The 19,859-nt window shown below is 39.0% G+C and overlaps 1 protein-coding gene across 1 annotated transcript in view; it reads right to left on the bottom strand.

Moving 5' to 3' along the window:
- LAMA3 (laminin subunit alpha 3) overlaps nucleotides 1-19,859 on the bottom strand; it is a 258,618-nt gene that overhangs the window by 65,383 nt on the left and 173,376 nt on the right. Inside the window, exons 33-39 of the mRNA XM_074339734.1 lie at nucleotides 19,684-19,828; nucleotides 18,885-19,025; nucleotides 17,449-17,610; nucleotides 14,486-14,584; nucleotides 9,506-9,589; nucleotides 4,317-4,547; nucleotides 257-361 (exon numbers count right to left, since the gene is read on the bottom strand). Of these exons, the coding sequence (XP_074195835.1) occupies nucleotides 257-361; nucleotides 4,317-4,547; nucleotides 9,506-9,589; nucleotides 14,486-14,584; nucleotides 17,449-17,610; nucleotides 18,885-19,025; nucleotides 19,684-19,828 (967 nt within the window). The remainder of the gene's footprint in view (nucleotides 1-256; nucleotides 362-4,316; nucleotides 4,548-9,505; nucleotides 9,590-14,485; nucleotides 14,585-17,448; nucleotides 17,611-18,884; nucleotides 19,026-19,683; nucleotides 19,829-19,859) is intronic.

Below are 19,859 nucleotides of genomic sequence, written 5' to 3' on the forward strand. Positions count from 1 at the left end.
TTTAGAAGCTAAGGTGTAAATTAATTGTTCAAACAGGTGTTCTCTGATGGGCCATGTTAAAATGCAGGAAAAAGTGAAGTGTAACATAATTCAACCGGATAATTCTGGAGTCTCCTGCATTTACATAGCAACCTCTATTGAGGGTTTGGTAGGAGATGCGATGTTTGATGTCACAGGGCTTAGTGGGGCGGGGGTGGGGTGGGAATAGGGAGACCTAGATTGCCCACTGGTAGTATTACAGCGTCAATTTACTCACAATACAGATTCCCGAGCCATCCTGGCATCGATTTGAATGTCTGTTGCAATCGCAGGGAGCACACCGTCCAGTATATAAATCCCGATAGTGTCCAGGGCTGCAACCCTATTTTTTAAACAAAGTATTTAGTGAATACAAAGAAAGAAAATAATTATCCAAAGCATGTGACAATTCTGACTGTCAAGGATTCGCTTTTTTATCTACTTTCCTTCAGTCTGTGTGTGGATTTCTACTCTCAAACACTAGCCAGGTCCACTTGCTGTTTGTCAGGTTCTGTTTTGTTTCCACAGCACGGTGGGAGTGTGTGCTTGTGCCTGAGTGGGAGACATGTGATGGGGAACCAGAGAAAGGGGAAGTATGGAGGGTGGGTGTGGAAGTGGCTTCTTCTCCTTCTCATGCTTGTTGTTTTGAGGGCAAGTGCAGGGGTGGAGTGGTGAAAGAGCAAATGGGATGAGGACCTCAGTCCTTAGTGGGGAGGATCTCTAAGCAAATTCCCTTCAGGTTCAAGTTCTCTTTGGTAGCCATTACCTCTCCAAATATGGATTTAGGCTGGTAGGGAAGACAGTATGTGAAGATGGAAGAATAAGGAGTCTTCGTTGGGATCTACACAATCATGGCAGAACTGTGGAATGATTTCACTGCCACTCACCAGCCTATGGGCAAAATAGGGAAGCCAGGGGACAGGAACGTGCTTTCGTTCTCATATAGAACTTTGCAGGGATGTTTCCTTCTGATTGAGCACACAAAGACCAGCTCCAGGAAATCCCCTCCGCTGTGGTCTTCTCTCATTCAATATCACTTTGATTATTTCTCTCTCTAGTATTTTGTCTCTTTCCAGTGGAACACAAGTTACTATTTTTCATATGGATAAAAAGAATTACACTTTTTTTGATGACCTGATGTATTTTTTAAAGGATTCTAGTTAAGAATGCCCTCAATAGAAAAAAAAGCAATTATTCTTACACCAGCCACTAAAAATTGTTCAGATTTCTGTCTTTAAAGGGAACTATAGATATTGCCATTATTTGGCAGAGTGAATCAGTACACTGATTAAAATCAGATGTTGTCCCTCATTTCTTGCACTGATCTCCTATATGCCCTATCTTTAAAGCATCAGGAAAAATTAATATTTCAAATAAAAAATCATTTTTCTAATCCTCTTTAAACACCACATGTGTTTGGAAGACTCTGAAACTACAATCAAGACAAATCTTGAAATAACCTGTCTATTCTGATTCATCTACAGCCATAAAGGACTCTACATGGTCAAGTGGGGGAGGGGAAGAAGCCAACGTGAGAAGACTAGAGAAAGAAGCCCCCTGTACTTCCCAGAGTGGAATATTCCAGTCGCTGCTAGGAGCTTCTCCCCAAATTACCAATGACTACAAATTGTATGCAACAACAAGACTATAATTTCCAATACACTTTTCCCTTTGGCTATTAGAAACCATGTTAGACAAAAGAACACACTGCAAAAAATTAAATTACTTTATCTGTTATATGAATAGGCTTGTCTAAAGGAGAATCGAAGTATGAAAGGAATGTTCTTTAGCTGAAAGCACAGCTGAGAGATATGTTTGAATGAAATTCAGCCCATGACAGTATGATCCTATCTACAAATAACTTCTGCTAATAAGTGGCAAGTGCCTTATCACAGCACATGCTTCTAATCATATTTGGTAAAAAAAACAAATTATCCAAACAAATAAGCATATCTAGTTTGTTTGTGACAACATACCCAAGTAAAAGCCTTAACTAGACATGCTTTTGGGGGAGGATATTGTATCTTGATTAAAGTTAAATCATCCATCTTAATTTGCTTTTGATTAAAATAAAAAAAGCACTCTGTAAGAGTTATGTATCATGTGACTCTCAGATAAAACACTTGTCAGTTACTGAAATATAATTATTTTCTCACCTCTATAAAGCACACAAACGCCACATTTTACATAAAATTCAGTTCAAGTATTCAGATTGTATTGAAAACTTGCTCTAAATGAAAATGAATATATCCTAATATATTATTTCAGTAAAGGGGTTTTGCAGCTAACCATTTTTTAAGTGATAATTTTTCAGGATAATTTTTCCAATAAACTTTTATAGTACAAATGATAAAATTATCTCCCTATCAGGTTTCTAGGGCTATTTCAGCAGCCATAGAATATATTTCTCTGTGAGTATACGTACATGTAACATCCAGGAAGTTTAAAGAAAGAGAACAGAATTTACAAGTATTTAATACCTCAAGAATTGAAGCATGTTTGTTAGTATTATACAAACCTGACCTCATCATTTTTTAAAATCACGGATTTCACTGATTGTAATGTTTTACTTTATGGGTAATTTTTCTTCCAAGCAGAATTTGAAAGCCTATAGGCATTGGACTCTTTGTCCTGAGGCTTGGGTTACTCTCAAAAGGACACAAAGTTTATAGCATATTAACATGCCAGAAGTACGCAAACTCTTATCTGTCTGGGCATTTCCAGGTGGGCTGATGTTTACAGAGTTTGTGGTTAACAGCTCAGGAGAGCAATCTGTTAGGCACTGTAATAAACACTGCCAGTCAACAGGATGGGGGGAGACCATCGGCCCCTCTCCCAGCCCACTCATTATTCATTCATCACCCTAACTTAAAATATCACAAAGCTGAGAACCCTTCCCCACCCCAAACCAAAATTTAAAAGGGACATTACCTGGTTGGGTTTAAACTCCCCATAACTTGCTTGCTGGAGGTTTTGACCAGGAGGCTGAAGAAACGCTACCCTTTGCTGCTGTGAATTGTATCCCAGACACTGCCCCAGGACTGCCCCAAAGATCCACAGCCATCCTGCACTCCGAGTGGACCACCTCACTGCTGGGGGCATCCTGGTCCTTAGGCGTCCTGCTGGCTGCGCACAAGCCTCTGCCTCTTCCTCTTATACCAGCCCTTCCTGCTCAGTGCCCAGGCCCGCCTGACTCAGGTAAGGAAGGCTGTCTGCGGCAGGAGGCCCCACCTGTAAACTTCACCCATGAGTCAGCCTGTGAGAGAGCACACATAACAGTCCCATATAGAAGTGCACTGCTCTGTAATCCCTGCGAGGTGGGGCAGCCATCACCTTCTACCCACCTCGCCCCACAGACAGACGGCACTAGCCGACTAGAGCAGCTGTAAATCACAGGCTGAGTCATGAGCAAAGAACACGCCCTGGGCAGGAAGGTGGTAATCCAGAGGTTCCAGTCTTCCCTTTGGGCTATATATTTTATTTAATCAGGCTAGAAGAGTGATAGAAGGAAGTGGGGAGAATGTAGGTACCTGTGGACTACATGTTAGAAGACAGGAGTCCTCAGAAAACCACTGCAGGTAAAATATTTGCAAATTAAAAAACTCTTCCATGCAGATCACGTTTGGGTTTTCTGGTATCAAAGGATCAGAAGAGAAAATGAAGAATGTCTATGGAATACAGAATGACGATGTTTGCCATTTCCTAATAATAGTACTAACCATTGTACTCTCTTTCCCTTCTTTAGGAAGAGAACACATTTCCAGCCAGAGCTATGAAATGGTTTCATTTTATGGCACATTACAATCACCTGAGGACAAATCTGGTTGACTGAGTCTCAAATGCAGACCGGCTGTGAGCTGGAAAATTGGACTTTGATTTCCCCTCGAAGAATTAGAATATACTCTGGACTATAACTCTTTTGGGGTTGGTGGATGGAGGGAGACCCTGGATTAGAGAAAAGCATGAAAACCCTGGGTCAGCTACTGGGAAAGCAGTAGCTTAAATACTGGGGTGCTGACTGGTAGGATCCTTCCTACTTCTAGGAAAGTCCTGATTTTTACAACCCCCCTGGATCTATTGGGATCCTGTGGCTTTCTCATGGATTTTGAGACATTTGTGACTTCTTTTACATATTTATTACCTGAAGGTGGTCCAGGTGAGGTAGAAGCTATTGCCCAGCAGGAACTTATGTGATAGACAGAGTGCCCCCAGACCATCTAGCAGTGCTGGACAGCAGCCAGGAGAGCCCACCCCTGGAGTCCCTTGGGGAAATTTTATGGACTAGGAGAATTTCCTACCTGACATGAGTCACCAGTGTAGTCAGGGGGGCAGGCACACATCTCCACATGATGTGCTCTACGACCACTTCCTGTGTCAGAGGCCTGCTCCAGCCCTACCCCACTCAGGGTGAGCCGCTGCGTCTCAGTGAAGTAGAGGCCTCGGAGGCGCACATCTTCCAGTCTAGACAGCACCGTCATCAGTTCTTCCCGAGTCACCGGGGCACCACTGCTGGCATGTCTGAAGTTTTGCTACATGTGAAAACAGAGAGGCAAGGTTTCCTTTTGGCAAGCTCACTTCTAGGGGTTTCAACGAGGCAGACACCCAGAGAGAGTCAAGGAAAAGATATTTGAAATGCATAGCAAAACAAAATGAAATAAAATAAGATAGGTAAGTGTTAGTGGATTTACATTTAGAAGTCAAAGACCCAAGGCTTATTCCCAAGAAAAGAGAATGCAACAGGAAAGGGGAAAAAATGGAGGCAGAACATGAGGAACAATAAAATCAAGTAAAGTTTCCCAGTGTGATGCTTATTTTAAAATGTGTTTTTGTTTGTGCAAGCACAAAATGAGTGAGAAAGATATAGGAGAGAAAACCATATGGAAACCAACTGAGTCATGCAGCTCAGATCATTCATTAAATGTCCATAATTGTTACAGAAAGTACAATCTTCTCTTGAACACACACATTCACATTATTTTATTTTTTATTACGGTAAAAAACACATTACATAAAAATTCCCACCTCAACCATTTTGAACTGTACACTATAATACTGTTACCTGCATGCACATTGCTGTACAACAGATCCCTAGAATTTTATCGTCTTGCAAAACTGAAACTCTATACCTATTAAGCAGTAACTCCCATTCCCCACCCCTAGCTCCAAGCCCTTGGCAACCACTATTGTACTTTCTGTTTCTATGAATTTGAGTGCTCTTATAAGTGGAATCATGCAGTATTTGTGTTTTTGTGACTGGCTTATTTCGCTTAGCTTAGGGTCCTCAAGTTTCATTCATGTTCTAGCATGTGACAGGATCTCCTTCCTTCTTAAGGTAGATTAATATTCCAGTGTATATATCTCCACATTTTCTTTATCCATTCATCTGTCAATGGATGTTTCAGTTGCTTTTACCTCTAGGCTATTGTGAATAGTGAGTGCTGTAATGAATATGAGTATGCAAATATCTCTTTAAAATCCTATTTTTAATTCTTTTGGATATACATCCAGAAATGGAATTGCTAGATCATATGGTAATTCTATTTTTTAACTTTATAAGGAATCTCAAAGTTGTTTTCCACAGCAACTCCACTGTTTTACAGTTCCACCAACAGTGTACCCATGTTCCAATTGGTCGATATTCTTCCTAACCTTGTTATTTTCTGTTTTTTTAATTAAAAATTATTTTGGAGTAGCCATCCTAATGAGTATGAGATGGTATCTCGTGGTTTTGATTTGCATTTCTCTAATGATTTAGTGATGTTAAGCATCTTTTCATCATTAATAAGCCTGCACTTTTAACCTGTAGATTCTGTTGCCTCCTTTGAAGTTTCCACATCTCTTTAATGGGCATAGTAATAACACCCAATTTCTCAGGACTGTCATGAGGATTAAAATAAATTAATGATATAATGTATAAAAGTATTCAGCACAGTGCCTAAGATATAGTAGACATTCAATAAATGATAACTATTATTAACATATAAATATAACACTTACATAATTTAAATTTATATCTTAACAGATTGAGGTTTAATTTACATACAACAATATTCCCTCATTTTAAGTGTACAACTTTTAGTAAATTTACAGAAGCACCCAATCATTACCACACTGTAATTTTAGAACATTTTCATCCCCCCAAAAAGAACCCTGTGGCCATTTGTAGTTACTATCCATTCCCACCCCAAGCCCCAGGCAGCCACTAAGCTACATTCTATCTCTATGACTTGCCCATGTTGGACAATTTATATAAATACCAACCTAATTTCCATAGTGTACACTAACTTGGCTTTCATTGGATCATTTCCTCCCCTGCTCCTTTGTGCTATTGTCATGCAAATTACATCTTTATACATTGTATGCCCACCAACACAGATTTACAATTATTGCTCTATGTAGCTGTCTTTTAAATCAGATAGGAGAAAAAAAGTTACAAACAAAAGATATTTTTTCTGCCTTTTACATTTACATATGTAGTTACCTTTACCAGTGCTCTGTTTCTTATGTGGATTTAAGTCTACTGTCCTTTCATTGCAGCCTAAAAGATTCTCTTTAGTATTTCTTGTAAGGAGGGTTGGGTAGTGATGAATTCTCTCAGTTTTGTTTAACATAGGATGACTTCATTTCCTCTTCGTTTTTGAAGGACATTTTGCTGGATATATAATTCTTTGCTGAAAATGTGTTTCTACACTTTGAAAATGTCATCCCACTGCCTTCTGACTTCCATGATTTCTGGTGAACAATTAGCTGTTAATCTTATCGAGGATCCCTTGTATGTGATGAAGTGCTTCTCTCATGCTGCTTTCAAGATTCTCTGTCTTCGTATTTTAGCATCTTTGCTATGATGTTTCTGTGTGTGGATTTCTTGCATTTATCCTACTTGGAGTTGAACTTAGAGGTGTAGATGAATGATTTTCATCAAATTTGGGAAGTTTTCAGCCATTATTTTCTCAAATACATATATTTTTAATCCCTTTTTTCTCTCTCCTCCCTTTCTGGCACTCCCATTATGCACATGCTGGTACATTTATTTGATGGTATTCTGAATATCTTTGAGAGTCTGTTTGTTTCACCTTATTCTCTTTTCTTTCTGTTCTCCAGTTGCATTGACCTTCTAAAAGTTTGCTGATTCTTTCTTCTGCCTGCTCAAATCTGTTGTTGCTACCTTGTCATAGTCAGCTCTGGCTTTCATAACAAAATACCACAGACTAGGTGGCTTAAACAACAGAAATTTATTTTCTCACAGTTCTGGAGGCTAGAAATCCTAGATCAGGGAGCCAGCCAATTCAGTCCCTGGTAAAAACACTGAGCTTCCTGGTGTTTGCTCTTATAAGGACATACTATAGGACATACTGATACATAATCCTGTAAGATCAGGGCTTCACTCTTACAACACCATTTAAGCTTAATTACTTCTTTACTCCAAATATAGCCACCCAGGGAGTCAGGGCTTCAACGTATGAATTTGTGAGACACAATTCAGTCCATAGTAGCTCTTCTAGTGAATTCTTCATTTCAGTTATTGTATTTTTCACCTTCAGAATTTCTATTTGGTTTTTCTTTTAAATTTATATTTCTTTACTGATATTCTCTATTTCGTGAGACACTGTTCTCATATTTTCCTTTCGTTCTTTAGACATGGTGTCCTTTAGTTCTTTGACATATTTAAAATGTTTATTTAAAGACTTTTTATAGTAAATAGGGACAATTTCTATTTCTTGCTTCCCCCCCTTCTGTCACCCACCCTGTGTAGGAACCATACTTTCTCATTTCTTTGCATGTTTCATAACTTTTTTGTTGAAAACCAGATATTTAAAACAATATAATGTGGCAATTAAGTCTCTGCTTGGTTAGCTTAGTGGTCAGCTAATGACTGGACAGAGATTTCCTTAAATGCCTGGTACCAAAAAGTCTCCTAGTCATTGCAAAAGGGCTCTGTATGCATGTTGGGGGACCCCTCCAATACTCAGCCAGGCAACTGAAAACGCTGTTTTAGCTTTCACTTCCTGCTTTTGCAGAGTTTCAAGCTCAGCCAGAGGTGAGGGTTTAGGGCCTCCTCCGTCTTTCCTGAGCACGGATGCAGCCCTGAGTATGTGAGTCCTTCTATATTCCCAGGATTGTGTTGGAGCTTTTCAAAGCCCCTATGGACATCTCATCTCCCAAGTTTTTATTTTAAGCTTTGTGATTAGCCTATTGTTTGCTCCAACTGTTATCCACCATCTTAGGCAGCCATGAAGTGAAACAATTGCCCCCAAATGTTTCCAATACTCCCCGGGAAAGGCTTTTCACACTGGGGGAGCTCTGAATCAGGTCAGATAAAGACAGCCTTGGAAATGCAATCATCTGGAAACCTCCAGATAGGTCAAATCATGACAATTCTCTGGGAATGAGTCTTTGTAGGAGCTCAAGTCCCACGCTGTCCCTTCTGGTGGCTTCCACACTACTGGCTTTCACCTTGATGGTAGGCTATTGATTTCCAAGGGTACTGTGGAACTGGACAGCAATGGGAATGGAGCAAGTTGAATACCAGACACAAAGATCATTGTTCTTTCCAAGATTCATCCATTTTTCTTGAATAAATGCTTCCCAGATTGCTACAAGCCTTTGGTTAATTTCCAGAGTACTGAAATAGTTGATTCTGACCAAATAGGCCAGTTTTCTCATTGCTTTTATGGAGGAGATAATTTATGAAGGTTCTTATTCCACCATTTTTGTTGGCATCACTTCTCTCATATAAATATAGTCACATAATATACGATCTTTAGTGTCTTACTTCTTTCACTCAGTATAATGTTTTAGAGGTTCTTCCCTATTGTGGTAGGTAGCAATAATTTCTTTCACTTATTGCCAAATAACATTCATTGTACTTATGTACCTGTACAGAAATGTTAAAATGTGTGTGTGGGTTCAAAGTACTTGAAAAAGTATCTCTTTGAGGTACTGGACATATTTATTACAAACGGAACATGATTTTAAAGAAATAATTGTAATCAAGTAGATGCAATACATTGTTTTATGATTTGATGAGCTTTCTTGTATTTATCTATATTACTCTTCTTCTTTTGGTGTTAGACATTGTTGTGACTTTTCCATCCATTCCTCCTAAGCATTTGTTGGGTACTTACCAGGTCCCAGGCACTGAGGGAGGCCTAAGGATGAGAGGGAGCTACATACAGCACTTACAAGTTCACAGTGTTTATAAGACAAGGATAATTAACTCGAAAGCAGGAGAGACAGTGCTCAGTGCCATCAAGATAGTAGAAACAAAGCCATGTGAGGATGAAACTCTGTAATATCTTATATAATGTATATTTAAAATTTTTATACATATAAATTATATTTACACAACTATCATTAATATTTTAAATTCATAAAATAAGTCAAAGATCACAACTGCTTAAAAGAATGAAATCATAGAACAAAAGGATCATGAAAAACCATTGATTTGATCATCAAAAAAAAAATTTTATGTATGTTTGTCCTTTACCTCTATCACCTGCGCTCGCACATGATACAGCCGGTCTGGCCGTGGGTTATTCTGCTCCTCATAGATGATGGACATGTGTTGACCCTGTATAAAGACAACACAAATGCATGAGTGCCGTGGCTAGGAAGTTTTGAGGTTTATGACTGATCTAAGAACAATTTCTATGAATCTGCATTCCATGCAATGCCTGATTCTAAAAATAGTGAAATGAACTGGTAAAAGAATTAGTGACACGGAATATTAATATTTAATACAATGCATTTTTACAAATAAGAATCCTCAAAATGCCCTTGACTGAAATGGCTTAAAAATGGAAAAAATCGTTAACAAAACAAAACAAAACCATGCTTTGCAGTCAATGCATGATGCTCTGTTTCCATTACTGCCTACAGGACCCAGTTGTGGCAACGAGAAAGTGCTTTGGTGGGTGGGTTGGGCAGAAAGTTTAGCAAGGCCTAGCAGGGCAGCCTACAGAGCCAGGGAGCTTCGGCACTGACATGTGGAGAGGGACTTAGTCCCTCAGCCCTCACCCTCCAGGATCCAGCCTGGCTCACTCTCAGCCTCTGCACCCCTATCCCCATTACAGTGGCTCTTGAGTGACTCCTAACTGGGTACAATGGGAAAGTGAGTGCCTACCATTAGCACCCCTACCCCAAACACATACACAAAAGCCCCAGCCTTTCTGTTGTGGCACCAAACCAGGAAGGGTTCCATTCATTAGAGCTGGCACTTCAGAAAGAAGGGCATTATCTGTGAGCTCAAATCAATTAAAACCTTAACATAAGAAACATGCCCCATAGGCTCTTAATTGCATTGGTTTGGAACAAAGCAGCAGAGTAAATGTTTCACGAGCCTAAAGGTTTTTCCATGTTTGAAGGAGAAATTAAAGAGAAATTTTGATTACCAGTTCTCTGTGAATTCCAATAGTTGGCATAATAAACTCTTCGGCAGTAAAATATAGGTATACAAATGGCCTGAACTCGAGAGACTTTGCAAAAACAATGAAACTAAAATACAGTGCTGCCATGACAGTATTTTTATTGTGAAGTTATTTTTTCCTTAGACTACAACTCTAAAATTTTTGGTGCTTCATTTTCAAGGTGTTTTGCAAAGGCTCCTTTGAGTTTTTAAAATAATAGTTCAATAAACTTGGGTGCCAGTGAAAACAAAACATAACATGGCAGCGCCTGAACACAAAAACAATGACCAGAATGCAAGGGCCTGAACTGTGCTGAGCTGAGACTTGTTGGTTCCTATTTCACAGTGAATGACATACACACAAAAACCTTCAGGAAGCTATCATTGCATTGCATTAATCACAACACACAAACCAGAAAGCAGAATCAACTTCAGGCGATGGCACCCCAACCTATGTTCAAGGTTCTGTGTCATACACTGTAGGAGACTCCATGCAAGATGTGACATTTCCCCTGCCCTCAAGAAATGTTCTAGATTGCAGTTCTGGATCGTGTGCTTGGCACATAGTGTGTGGTGCCACTTTTCTTCTCAAAAAACCAAAGTTGCTCCCCACTTTCTACATCAAGCCAAATTGCTTAACATAGCATTAGGCACCCTCCTTCCTACCCTTGTGGGCTTATTTTCGATGACCTGGCACATAATGACAATAGAGCCAAGTTGGACTGGTCACTCCTTAAGCACTTCCCCCCTACCTTGGTTGACCTCATTCTCTGCCACTGGAAGGACGTTTCTCCTGTCATGCCCATGCTTACAGGTGTGGTTCAAAACTAACCTTTTCCATGAAGCCTTCTGAGGGCCTCTCAGATACGTAAGCCCCCACTTAGACCCCAGCTCCCACACAGCCTTGTTTGTACTGTGTTTCAAATGCTTACTCTTCAGTGGATTGTAGTAATATTTGCATATTTCTTTCATCTCCCCTCTTAGATTACACAATTTTTTTAGTATATTTACTTTTATTATTATTATTATTTTATTATTAGTTTCAGGTGTACAAAACAATGTACTAGTTAGACAATTATACTCCTCACAAAGTGATAACCCCCCATCTCCCAATCTATTACACCTCTGACATCGTATACAGCTGTTACAGTTCCACTGACTCTATTCCTTAAGCTGTACTCCACATCTTGTGACTATATATATATTAAGTTATAGTTGACATTCATTATGATTCAGCTTCAGCTTCACGTGTACACTGCAGTGGTCAGTCACCTACACTTTCCATGAAGTGGTCTCCCTAATAAGACAAGTGTCCATCAGATACCCTACAAAATCTTTACAACATTATTGATTATATTCCCCAAACTGTCTTTCGTATCCCTGTGGCAATCTTGTGGTTACCAATTTGTGCTTTCTAATCCCCTCACCTTCTCCCTCATCCCCAACCCCCTCCCCCCCTCCTATCTAGCAACCCTCAGTTTTTCCTCTATATCTCTGAGACTGTTTCTGATTAGTTTGTTCATTTATTCTATTCTTTAGATTCCACATATAAGTAAGATCATATAGTATTTGTCTTTCTCTGTCTGACTTATTTCACTTAGCATAATGTTCTCTAGGTCATCCATATTGTTGCGAAATGGTAAGATTTCATTCTTCTTTATGGCTGCGTAATACTCCATTGCATAAATGTACCACAGTTTCTTAATCCAATCATCTACCAATGGGCATTTCAGTTGTTTCCATGTCCTGGCTATTGTGAATAGTGCTGCAATAAACATAGGGGTTCATAGATTTTTTCGAATTAGTGTTTTGGATTTCTCTGGATAGATACTTAGGATTGGAATTGCTGGGTCATAAGGTAGTTCTATTTCCAGTTTTTTTGAGATACCTCCATAGCGATTTTCACAGTGGCTGCACCAATATGCAGTCCCACCAACAGTGCACGAGGGATCCCTTTTCTCCACATCTTCACCAGCACTTGTTGTTTGTTGATTTATTGATGATAGCCGTTCTGACTGGAGTGAGGTAGTATCTCATTGTGGTTTTTATTTGCATTTCTCTGATTAATGAGGTTGAACATTTTTTCATACATCTGTTTGCCATTTTATGTGTCCTCTTTAGAAAAATGTCTCTTCATTTCTTCTGCCCATTTTTTAATTGGGTTGTTTGTTGTTTTGGTGTTGAATTGAATGAGTTTTTTAAATAAATTTTGGATATTAACCCCTTATCAGATGTATCATTGACAAATATCTTTTCCCATTCAGTAGGATGCCTTTTTTATTTTATTGATGGTTTCCTTTGCTGTGAAAAAACTTTTTAGTTTGACATAATCCCATATGTTTATTTTTTTCTGTTACTTCCCTTGCCTGAGGGGAAATACCAGTAAAAATATTACTAAGGATAATGTCTGCAAATTTACTTCCTATATTTTCTTCTAGGAGTTTTATGGTTTCAGATCTTACATTTAAGTCTTTAATCCATTTTGAATTTATTTTTATATATGGTGTAAGGAGGTGGAGCTTCATTTTTTTGCATGTGTCTGTCCAGGTTTCCCAGCACCATTTGTTGAACAGACTGTCTTTACCTCAATGAAAATTCTTGCGTCCATTGCTGTAGTTTAAATAACTATATAGGCGTGGATTTATTTCTGGGCTCTCTATTTTGTTCCATTGATCTATGCCAGTACCATGCTGTTTTGATTACTACAGCCTTGTGGTATGATTTGATGTCAGGTATCATGATACCTCCCACTTTGTTCTTATTTCTCAAGATTGCCATGGCTATTTGGGGCCTTTTATGGTTCCATATAAATTTTAGGATTATATGTTCTATTTCTGTGAAAAATGTCCTTGGTAGTTTGATAGGAATGGCGTTGAATCTGTGTATTGCCTTAGGCAGTATGGACATTTAAATTATATTAATTCTTCCTATTCATGAGCATGGATATGTGTTTCCATTTATTTGTATCTTCTTCTTTTCTCTTTTCAGTGTCTTATAATTTCTGAGTACAGGTCTTTTACTTTGGTTAAATTTATTTCTAAGTATTTTATAGTTTTTGAAGCAATTGTAAATGGGACTGTTTTCTTAATTTCTCTTTCTGATAATTTATTATCGGTGTATACAAATGCAACTGATTTCTGAATATTCATTTTGTATCTTGCTACTTTACTGAATTAATTTATCTGTTCTAATAGTTTTTTTGGTGGAGTCTTTGGGGTTCTCTATACATAGAATCATGTCATCTGCATATAATGACAATTTTACTTCCTCCTTACCGATTTGGATGCCTTTTATTTCTTTTTCTTGTCTGATTGCTGTGGCTAGAACTTCCAGCACTATGTTGAATAGAAGTGGAGAAATTGGGCAACCTTGCCTTGTTCCTGATCTTAAGGGAATGGTTTTAGCTTTTCCCCATTGAGTATGATATTAGCTGTGGGTTTATCATACATGGCCTTTATTATGTTGAGATATGATCCCTCTATTCCCACTTTCTTAAGAGGTTTTATCATAAATGCTGTTGGATTTTGTCAAACGCTTTTTCTGCATCTATTGATATGACCATATGATTTTTATTTTCATTTTGTTAATGTGGTGTATCACATTAATTGATCTGTGAACATTGAACCAAACTTGCATCCCAGGAATGAATCCCACTTGATCGTAGTGTAGGTTACACAATTTTTGAGGAAGGGATCACCTGTCCTTTATAAACCCAGCAATATGGTCTTGTAAACAGGAAGGGCTCAAAACCACTTGTGAAACTAAATGGAAAGGTAGAAACATAAACAAAAGTTTAACATGAACTTATCAGAAGCAAGGGTGAGATACAGTTAAGTTCATTGGAGAAGAGAAAAGAGAAACCATTTGGGGCCGGGATGGTCAGGGGCAGAGGATCCTTAGGAGGTGCTACATGCTCTAAACTTCTCTTTTAGTTTCTACAAAATTTGGAAAATGACTTAATCCAAACATGTTTTTAGGCCCCTTATCTAGATGTCCTAAAATTGGGTCAGCACCAACAGCGACCATTACTTCCTGCTACTTGGGCCGTGTTCTGATACCTACAGTGAGTCGCACATCTGGTTTCTTTTCCAGAAGAACCATATCATCAGGTAGGCCAAAGGACTTGATTTGGTAGGTTAGGTAGCCACCATATGAGGAAACCTAAAATTGAAAGACTAGGATCAATAACACAAACATTAAAAGAGACTGTGGCACCATTAACCGATATTAAAAGTACATAGGCACATAGATCTGGAGAGATACACAATCAACCTGTTAACAGTCGTCATACTTAGAGAGTAGAACTGAAGACGATATTTTAACTTTCTACATTATAACATTTTATATCAGTTAAAATTTTTAACATGAATATGATTGAGTTTTACAAGCAAAAGATACTTCTATTGAAAAGAAAAAATAGTGACACGGAAACAAATAAGATCATTTTATCGCAGATGACTACTAAACCAAAATATTTATTTAGTTCACAGCTATTCTAAGAAATCCAGGCCATTGGTTTCTTATTTAACTGAGAGAATTGGTTAATATCTATCTGTTACAAAATGAACCTCTAAAAATAAATTTTGAAAAAAACTTCTCCTGAGAGCAGATGGTGCATATTTCCTAAGTGATTATGCATTCTCCTGGGTATATGAGCCACGTCTGAGGTGTAGGGACCTTCTCTCCAAGCTGCATGAGTAGCATGATAGTGGTAGAGACATAGAGGTGTATGGTCCTGGTTTTCTGACAGCAACTCCACCTCTGGTCCTAATACCTCCCACCCTTTAAAGTAAAAACCAACTAAGAGGGAAGGAGTGACTATGGGATGGAAATCAGAGGCAATATAACCTCAGAGCATGCAGGACAAAATACCCCTACTGGAGAATGCAAAGAACTTGTAGCAGGGGAGAAGGAGCAGCATTTCTGGGTTCCCAATCCATCGAAGTTTTGCCCTAGACTCCATAACCTGACAATGCTTCACTGAGTTATGATCTTAGAATCTGAAAGTATTCCAAGGCAACATCTTGAATCATCTTATCGAATACAGCTGATCCTTGAATAACATGGGGGTTGGGGGCGCTGACCCCACCCCCAGCCCCTTGTGCAGTTGAAAATGTTTGTCTCCCCAAAAACTTAACTACTAATAGCCTACTGTTCACCAGAAGCTTTACCAATTACACAGATAATTGATTAACACATAACATACATATTTATTATTATTATTATTATTATTATTAGTTTCAGGTGTACAAAACAATGTACTAGTTAGACATTTACACCCCTCACAAAGTGACAACCTCCCTCTCCCAATCTACCAACCCTCATAACATACATATTTTGTATGTTATATGTATTACATACTATAATTCTTAAAATAAAGTAAGCTAGAGAAAATACAATGTTATTAAGAAAATCATAAGGAAGAGAAAATGCATTTATAGTACGGTGTCTATTTATCAATACTGTAAGTTTACATCATCTGTTTACAAAATGAAAAAAAAAATCCACATATAAGTGGACCACTGCACTTCAAACCTGTGTTGTTCAAGGGTCAACTATATTGCCTTTTTGATGGGATAATGTAATTTTAAATGTATGTCCACATATTATTTGATACTCTTGTTTTTATGAGGTAGAGCTTAATTCTTCTCCCCTTGAGTGTGGGCTGGACTTAGTGACTGGCTTCTAATGAATAGAATATGCCAGAAGTGAGGATATCTCATTTCTGAAATTAGGTTATAAAAAGACTGTGGCTTCTGTTTGAGTCTCTCAGTCTCTCTCTCTCTCTCTCTCTCTCTCTCTCTCTCTCTCTCTCTCTCTCCTCTCCCCCCCACCCCACCTCTACCTCTCAGTTGCTTTAGGGGAAGCCAGCTGCCAGGTTATGAGGACTCTCAGGCAGCCTATGGTGAGAGAGCTTCATGTGATGAGAAAGTAAGAGCTCTGATCAACAGGCAGCAAGAAACAGAGATCTGCTGACAACCATGTGAGTGAGCTTGGAAGTGGACCTTCCAGTCCCAGATGACCAAAGCCCTGGCTGACATCTTGAATACAACCTCATGAGAGACCCTGAGCCATCCATTCCTAGATTCCTGATCCACAGGAATTGTGCAAGATAATAATTATTGCTTTCAACCTGCAAAGTTTTGTGGTAATTTGTTACACAGTAATAACCAGTATATGTTTCCAATATTGGAATATTGGAGGTGAAGAGGAATATTACATGAGGGTTATATGAAAGAAGCAACATTCCCCACATTCAAAACTCAAAACCCATAGTCCTTTAACCAGAAGACAGAATTAGAGTCCAACAAGGCCCTAATGTTAAATCATTCTAAAGGTGAGAGAATATGGTATTACCTGAGCTGGCCCTATGAAATCCACCCCTTCTCAACAGCTCTTCCTTGTGCCACCAGGTACAAATATCGCATGATGGTGTCTCTACAGGCGGCCCACACCTCTGTCCTCATGAATAAATGAGTGTATCTGGCCAGGCTCTGTAATAATAATTTATGTAGCAAACGAAGAGCAACTAGTTTGCAAGCTCCCTGAGGAGTGTCTAACTAACTGGGTGTTATTCTTCTAATGAAAGCTGAACTGCCACTGGATCCTGTGCTTCTTTTAATAAGCTCATGAGTCACTTTTCAGCTTTTGTTTTCCTGACAAGAAGCCTTTCTTCTGCTTTAAAACAAAGAATTCCAGCATTGGCATTTAAAAGCAGACAGTCCTATTTACAACACATATTATTTAAATGGTCATTTCCTTCAGCATTAAGTAAAAATTGAGAAAAACATGGTGCGTGATTTCCTTTGCTGGTGAGCTAATGCATGTGGGGTCCATGAGGTTTATACATTCTCAGCCCCTCCCAGCGGGAAGCAGCGTCTCTTCTGCATTTGTAGTTAACCTAATTTCTTCAGTTTTAGTAACCTGAACTTCCTGAGGTTTCCTTCCAGACACCAGTAAATGATGCTCATGCAGTGAGGGAGGAGGCCCAGCGAGGGCTCAGACAAACAACAGGACTTTGTTACCTTGTCCCCCAAGTAGGATACAGGTGCGACCCAGGATGCACTGTGAACTGTTGAGGGCAGCTCCTGGAGGTCTGCAACCACGCTGCTGCTGCCCGGGTTGAACGAGATGGGGATGTCCACTCTGTCTGCCGTCTCCAGGTGCCAGCCCATCATATCCACAAACTGGAACACAAAAGCAAGGGATGGAAAGGCTTCTTTGGTGATGGCTTTATTATGTAGAATAGGAAGAACCATGGAGCAGCCACCTTGCTTCAATGGCCTCCTTTCTGTGTCTCCTCGCGGCTTGCCCTCGGAATTCTCAGGAGACAGAGACCTTATGGATGTGGGATTTATCTTTGTATTTCAGCACACATCCTGGTTCTTGACATTTAATAGGTATCCAATAAACGTTAGAATAATACATGAATAAGTATATAATAGTAGCTAGGAATGAATAGTACTAGGAGTAAGTAGGTGCATTTTAATGGCGAACTCCTTACAGAGAAAATGTGATGTGGAATATAGTGGCCTGCTATCATTATTTTTCTCTAAATGGAATATCATAATTAAATATATCCCTGATCACAAAGGAAGCCAGGAATTAAATTATGAGGGGAAGAAAAAGAAGGAAATAACAAGGCATAGTTTAAGAATGATGCTTCCAGGTTCCCCTGGGGGTCAGGAGAGGAGATTTCAGAGTGGATTTAAAAACTAATTTTTTATCCATTTACAAGCCTGTGCTCCTTTCAGGAAGCAGGCAGTAAACATATAAGATAAACTTTCTTTGAATACTTGTTGTATATAAGACATTACTCACATAAAGAAAGCAAGCATGAGGCTACTGGTTCATGAAGGCAACACAAGTTTTCGTTTTATGGAGTTAATTTAAAAAGTGGCCAAAGAAAAGACGTGGTAAAATAGGTGAGAAGGAACATAAAACAGAAAGAACATGAGCAGATAAGAAGAAACAAGGGGGAAGATCCACAAACTATTGATTTCATGAGTGTTTATTGATCATCTACTATGTTCCAGAAGCTGCTGTAGGCACTGGAAATGTATTAGGGGCTTACATGCTAGTGTTGGAGGAAGCCAGATAATAAACAAATCTTAGAACTAAATGTATAATACGTCAGGGAGTGATAAATGCTATTGAATACACTACACAAAGAAGGGTGAGAACAGAGAGTAACCAGAACAAGCTGTGTTTGTAGAGAGTGATGAAGGAAGGCCCCTCTGAGCAGGAGACACTTAAGCAGAGACCTGACAAATTGAGGGACTGAACATGAGGACATCTATGGAAAGAACACTGCAGGCTGAGGAATCGCAAGGGCAATATTTAACCTTTTAACAAAGTAACATATAAAAAAATTCCACAACCCTTCATGTTTCATGCCAATTCATTCTTTCCTCATTAGGAAGTACTAAATAAAAATAAAAAGACTAATTTTCTTGCATACCTTAGTTCTTCTCTTATGTGTACTTTGACAATCATTATTTACTCCAAAACAAAAGCAGCTGGTACAACCCTTGGGATTTGCTGGGTCCAAGTAGAATGAGCCTTTCCGACACACATTGCATTCTGCACCTTCCACATTCTCCTATTTGAAAACATGAAACAGGAGATCATTCCTTCTAAAGGTTCTGTCATTGCAATTCGCAATTTGTACAAATCAAATACTGATATAAGATGTTAGAATATGGATGGTAACAAAACATTAAGATACATAGTTGGTAAGCTTTTATACTGCATTAATTGTACTGCACACAATGGAAGTGAAAATTTCCTAAATCTTATAAGATTCTCCTTGTCAGCTTGCAGGTAGGGAATTAGCACCAAAAGGATTCACAATATGGTGGGATCAATTCATCACACTTACTACCAACCTCAAAATATCTGCTAGGACTTGGGAGCTCTGCAACCACCTGGCAGAACCTCTTGGAGCAGAGATTATTAATCTGAGGTCCATGGGCCAGGAATAGTCTTCTAGGGAAACTTTGAACCTCTTGAAATTGTAGACAAAGTTTGTGTTGATTTTTCTGGAGTGAGTCTGTCCCTGTCATCAGATTCTTAAAGTGATCTCTCCAGGGGATGAGACGGATGAGAGGGGCCTTCCCTTTTAACTATTTCTAGCAAATGAAAATGACTATAAGATTCTACACTTATTGTGGGTCAGTCCCATTTCCCACACATTATTATATGTTGACTCAACATGAAAAACTTGGCTGATGTCTTTGGTATTGCATATTCTGTCTTACCTTGCAGAGGCAAGCCCCAGTCTGAGGGTCACAGACCCCTGGCTTAGTCCCATCTCTGTTGCAGTGGCAGGGAATGCACTCAGGGAAGTGGTAAAACCCAGATGCACATAGGTCACACCGCCGCCCTGTGATTCTGGGTTTGCATCTATATCCAAAGCAAAGGAAGCAAAAATTTT

Source organism: Rhinolophus sinicus, linkage group LG09, assembly GCF_036562045.2.
Source record: "Rhinolophus sinicus isolate RSC01 linkage group LG09, ASM3656204v1, whole genome shotgun sequence".
Classification (NCBI taxonomy): domain Eukaryota; kingdom Metazoa; phylum Chordata; class Mammalia; order Chiroptera; family Rhinolophidae; genus Rhinolophus; species Rhinolophus sinicus.